Source organism: Pocillopora damicornis, chromosome 8, assembly GCF_964200805.1.
Source record: "Pocillopora damicornis chromosome 8, jaPocDami1.2, whole genome shotgun sequence".
NCBI lineage: Eukaryota > Metazoa > Cnidaria > Anthozoa > Scleractinia > Pocilloporidae > Pocillopora > Pocillopora damicornis.
In genome coordinates, this window is record NC_142677.1 from 5,377,398 (window position 1) to 5,382,424 (window position 5,027).

The window sequence follows — 5,027 nt, forward strand, 5'->3', positions numbered from 1 at the left end:
CAATCCGTTGAAAAAATATCGCTTTTTGGCGTCAGTTTTAACTTCTACTACTCGATTCCATGTCGAAATTTTCTCTTATTTCTTAGACATGGCGGTTCACGTATCCGGTAAAATAATTAAACTTGATATTTCCCGGGACTTAAAGGCATTTCCATTTTCATCGTCTTTTTCCACAGGATCAGCTTCAGGATTATCCACTTCGACTGATGTTTCTTTAGGCTCGTCTCCTGAGTAGAAAGAAATAAAAAAAAAGGTTGAGCATCTACAATATCATTACAGGCGTAAGCTGGTGTGAAAACTCTAAAAACTAGTACCAGGTTTCTTGGCAAGAAACAACAAGGAATACTGCTATAACGCCTGGATTGCCTGCTTATCCATCCAAATGTTTTTGTATTTAAAGAAGACACATCACACAATACAAACGAATCAAAACTTTTGCTTCCATACCCCCGCGACAGCCAACATTTCCTCATAAAGGGCCCATAAGTCTTACAGTGAAGACTTATGGTTTTATTTTTATGGTTAGGGCTTACAAATTTTCTCTTCCTTTCTTTGTCTACCGTTTTATAATTGTGATCTTGGGTATCTGAGATGAACCGCCTCCCTTCCCTTGGTTACCTTTGACAAAATCTTCACATTTAATCGAGGACAGGAAATAAACTGTTTCAATGATGCAGCTCAGGTTTTTCTGACAGGCAACGAAACTCTGGCGGGTGGGTGGTTGCCAAGCCTTCCGCTCTTCAGGGAGGTTAACCTCCGTAGGTGACACACACCATTGGAATTAACGACCTGATCATAATCATCTTCCAACTTTTAGAGGAACAATTCATATCGAAAAACTAAACTCGGCGAGACCAATGGTGACGAAAGTGCATTGAGGAAAGTTTAAAAACTATTATTGTCATGGTTTAAACATTATTCTGCAGAAGGGTGTAGAATGTAGGGTGATTATTTAGTTTGAACATCACATAATGAAGAAGTTCAATGTACTTACTTAGGTTGAGGCCCTCGCCGAGAACTGGGTAGGACGGCTTACTTAAACCGTCAACTCCTGAAATCAGAAGTGGCTCTTCCATCTCCACAACAGCGCTATCCACAGCATCTTTGTTATCTTCCTCGTGACTCAGTTCCAGTGTAGAAGGAGATAAAGGTAGGATAGCATCTCTGCAATTCAGCTTAAGATTGAAGAGTTCTCCAAGCTCAGTGATGACTGAAATTCTGTCATTTTCAACCACGCCACATTTCAGGCTAATGAAGCATGATGTCTCCTTAGGTGTACAGTCTTGGTAACTATCTTCGGCTAAAATTTTGGAGTTAAGAAAAGCATCTCCAAAGCCTCTGTGAGCGCCATCAGCACAGCTGAGGTCCAGGAAAAGCTTATCCATATCCTGCAATCACAGGCATTATTTAGTATATACGTTGAAACCTTTGAAGTGAAATGAGATTTTAACAACAACAGCAAACAAGAACAAGAACAATATCAACAACATAATCAACAAAAACAACAACTGAGCAAACAAACAGATCAAATGGTACTCTAAAGATATTGTAATGTGTAATATTCAGGATCGTTCAAATCCCGTCATCCAGAAAATGATGCAGTTATTTTAAAAAATTGACTCCAGCTGTTCAAAAACTCTATCTTGGGATTATAAGTTTCTAGATAGCAAGGTATTCCAAATTGAAGTAAAACATAAACAAAAAACGCCTGCTCACCCATCGCGGACGTTTCGTGTTCCCTTGAAAGAGGAATTCATCTCCTACTTGAACGTATTTGACAACTGAACCAATTTGAACATTTTCAGCTATCACCTCTTCATCGTCCCAAGTATGTTTAAGATCCTTAGTCGCCAGTCGAAAAGCTTCACCCACGCCGGATCCTTCTTCATTGATCTTCCTTCCATAAATTATGACAGTATCACCACTAGGGTGAGTTTTTGCTTTTTCAACTACAACGCAATAATCTTGTTTAGCATTGCCTACATCTGTTAATGCCACTCTGTCCATACGTTTGTTTATAGTTTTAAAATCATGATGCATTATAGAAGAATCACCAGGCGATTCTTCCATAGTGCAAGGCTTAAACTGTACACATCTCGGGCTGAGATGTAAACAGTTTAAGCCAAGCTCAACATCTGTCATCCTGTCTTTTCCACATTTGCCTTCTTCAACGATGTCTCTCGGACTGGTCATCTGTGTTTGTGTTTTCAACTTATTTCCTAGCCTTTTAGGCAAACTTGCTGTCTTCTTCCCTCTCAGCTAAAGGAGACAAAAAAAGGTACACAATGTAAACAAGAAGCGAAGTGTAAAAGTATGTTTTCTTTTTTTAGCCATTGTTGTACTGATAAGACTCAGTAGCCTTTGCTGAAAGGAAAAGAGGTTGAAGTAGGGTAATGTAAAAAGGATAAGCGATAGGAAAGGTGGAAAACGCAAATGACAAAATGTAGGAAACTTCAGAATTAACCTTTAATAGGAGAGAGATGTTTATCGTTTTGTCACGTGTGTAGAAAAAATAAAGTTCCCATGAGGAATAGAACTTATGAATTTTTCGTTTATTTTTCTATGTTCCGCGTTCACGAAAAATACTCTCCCTCTTTCACTACCGAGCTCAAAATTTATGGACCCTTCTATAATCAATTACTTGTCATCCTCACAATACGTATTTGCTGAATGTTTTCTAGTTCAAAGTGTTTTTCTGTTTTGTTCTTCTTCGTCTTCTTTTTTCAGTCGAGTACAAGCTGCCAGACATGAACTTAACTTGTGATATCGTCTCTCAGTCAAAGTTGGGCTGCAGGTACATCACTGATTGTTTTGTTGCACAGCAAGTATTTCTAACACGTCATCAATATATTTATCATTCAATCATTACACATCCTACAAGAAGTATAACTGTAGATAAATTCAGGGTGAGGGTTGACACATCACTCCGCTCCTACGACTGATTTTTGAAATAATTAATGAAAATGTTTTCAGAAATATACCTTTATAACTTCCAAACATACCTGTATATCTAACTCTCTTTCAAGTGATAGTTTAGTATCCTGAAATTACGTCAAATAATACAACAATCAGTTAGTGCACTGAAAGCTACACTTTATTATCATTAGAGTTTAAGTTATTGCTTTACCCTCTCAGTACTATGACCAAGCTCAGAATAGCGAATAAACACTGACACCAAATGTTTAACACACACCAGATAAACAAATAAATGTTATTCATTAATCGGAGGGCCGTAATGGTAAAAACCGTCCCCGAGTGCGGTACGCAAGACAGAGGGCACAGTTTTTTCCAAATACAGACCGATAAAGGCTGGTGAATAACAACTTTATATTTTTTTCTGAAACTTAACAAAATGCTTGCAAAAAGAACCCGAAATATGTTGAACATTTCTTTGGCAGTTTGTGTTTCATAATAGTTGTCTTTGTTTTGAAGTGGGTTTTTCTTTTCGAAATGATAAAATTCGCTATCCTTGATAACCTTCGTTGTCTGAATCCTTAACTGTGAGTCACTTGTTATCATATCTACATCTTTAAGCCTCTCTCGTAAATCGATTGCAAGGTGCAAAATGCACCTGGGTCCGAATGGGAAAATAAGGACCGCTGGCGGGCGCGGAATCAGCCAGTCAGATTCGAGGATTTAGGATTCCGAACCGCTGAGATGCTTAGTGAAAAAAATAAAAAGACTGCAAGCGAGGAAACATTCTTATGATCACATCTGAGATATAACAAAGAGGATCAGAGAAGTTCAGCTGAATAAGTTCATATTAGTACAGTAGTGTTCACAAAATGCACGTAACATAAAGTTGGCTTCCTGAAATATACCGCTTGACCTACCTTTTTATGCTAGATAGTGAGAGTAAATATGGTCAATTAACCAATGAGTCATTTCTACAACAAAATTAAACTTCTTCTAAAGAGTAACCAAACATACCCTGGCACCAGCTTCGAAATTTCTACGCAGCATCTCTACAGACAGCTCATATATAATGTAAAACTAGGAAAATAATTAAAAAGCATTCATGAGTTCACTGAAAAGTCTCACTCAAGAAGCTAAATTAGTGTAGCATTAAAATAGCAGTTTCTGAAGAGAGAGGGAGAGGATTTGAGCACTTACTACTTCAGCTAGAAAGTAGTGATTCTCAAAATAACAACAGAACGAGACAGAGATAATTAAAGGTCAACCATTTTCCTCTAAGGGCTACAATCTATATGAAATCTGCCCGGCTTCAGCCAACTCTATTCTGTAAGATTTGTAGCCAAACATCTCTAAGAGTTGTATTTTAAAAAAAGCCACCCGCTAGTCTGCATTTACGCTGCTGAAAGTTGGGCTGCAGGTACATCACTGATTGTTTTGTTGCACAGCAAGTATTTCAAACACGTCATCAACATATTTATCATTCAATCATTACACATCCTACAAGAAGTGTAACTGTAGATAAATTCAGGGTGAGGACTGACACATCACTCCGCTCCTACGACTGATTTTTGAAATAATTAATGAAAATGTTTTCAGAAATATACCTTTATAACTCCCAAACATACCTGTATATCTAACTCTCTTTCAAGTGATAGTTTAGTATCCTGCAACTACGTCAAATAATACAACAATCAGTCAATGCACTGAAAGCTAAACTTGATTGTCATCAAAGTGTAAGTTGTTGCTTTACCCTCTCAGTACCATGACCAAGCTCAGAATAGCGAATAAACACTGACACCAACTGTTTAACACACACCAGATAAACAAATAAATGTTATTCATCGATCGGAGAGTCCGTATTGGTAAAAACCGTCCCAGAGGGCGGTACACAAGACAGAGGGCACAGTTTTTTCCAAATACAGACCGATAAAGGCTGGTGAATAACAACTTTATATTTTTTTCTGAAACTTAACAAAATGCTTGCAAAAAGAACCCGAAATATGTTGAACATTTCTTGGACAGTTTGTGTTTCATGATAGTTTTCTTTGTTTTGAAGTGAGTTTTTCTTTTCGGAATGATAAAATTCGCTATCCTTGATAACCTTCGTTGTC

The 5,027-nt window shown here is 37.6% G+C and overlaps 1 protein-coding gene across 1 annotated transcript in view; it reads right to left on the reverse strand.

The window, feature by feature from the left end:
• The window catches only part of LOC149041098 (uncharacterized), a 5,022-nt gene extending 937 nt beyond the window's left edge, over positions 1-4,085 (reverse strand). Inside the window, exons 1-5 of the mRNA XM_089214363.1 lie at positions 3,931-4,085; positions 3,003-3,041; positions 1,717-2,259; positions 995-1,388; positions 1-227 (exon numbers count right to left, since the gene is read on the reverse strand). The exon at positions 1-227 is cut by the window's left edge and continues 937 nt beyond it. Of these exons, the coding sequence (XP_089070489.1) occupies positions 97-227; positions 995-1,388; positions 1,717-2,259; positions 3,003-3,041; positions 3,931-3,963 (1,140 nt within the window). The 5' untranslated portion in view covers positions 3,964-4,085 and the 3' untranslated portion in view covers positions 1-96. The remainder of the gene's footprint in view (positions 228-994; positions 1,389-1,716; positions 2,260-3,002; positions 3,042-3,930) is intronic.
• Positions 4,086-5,027: the final 942 nt, after the last annotated feature.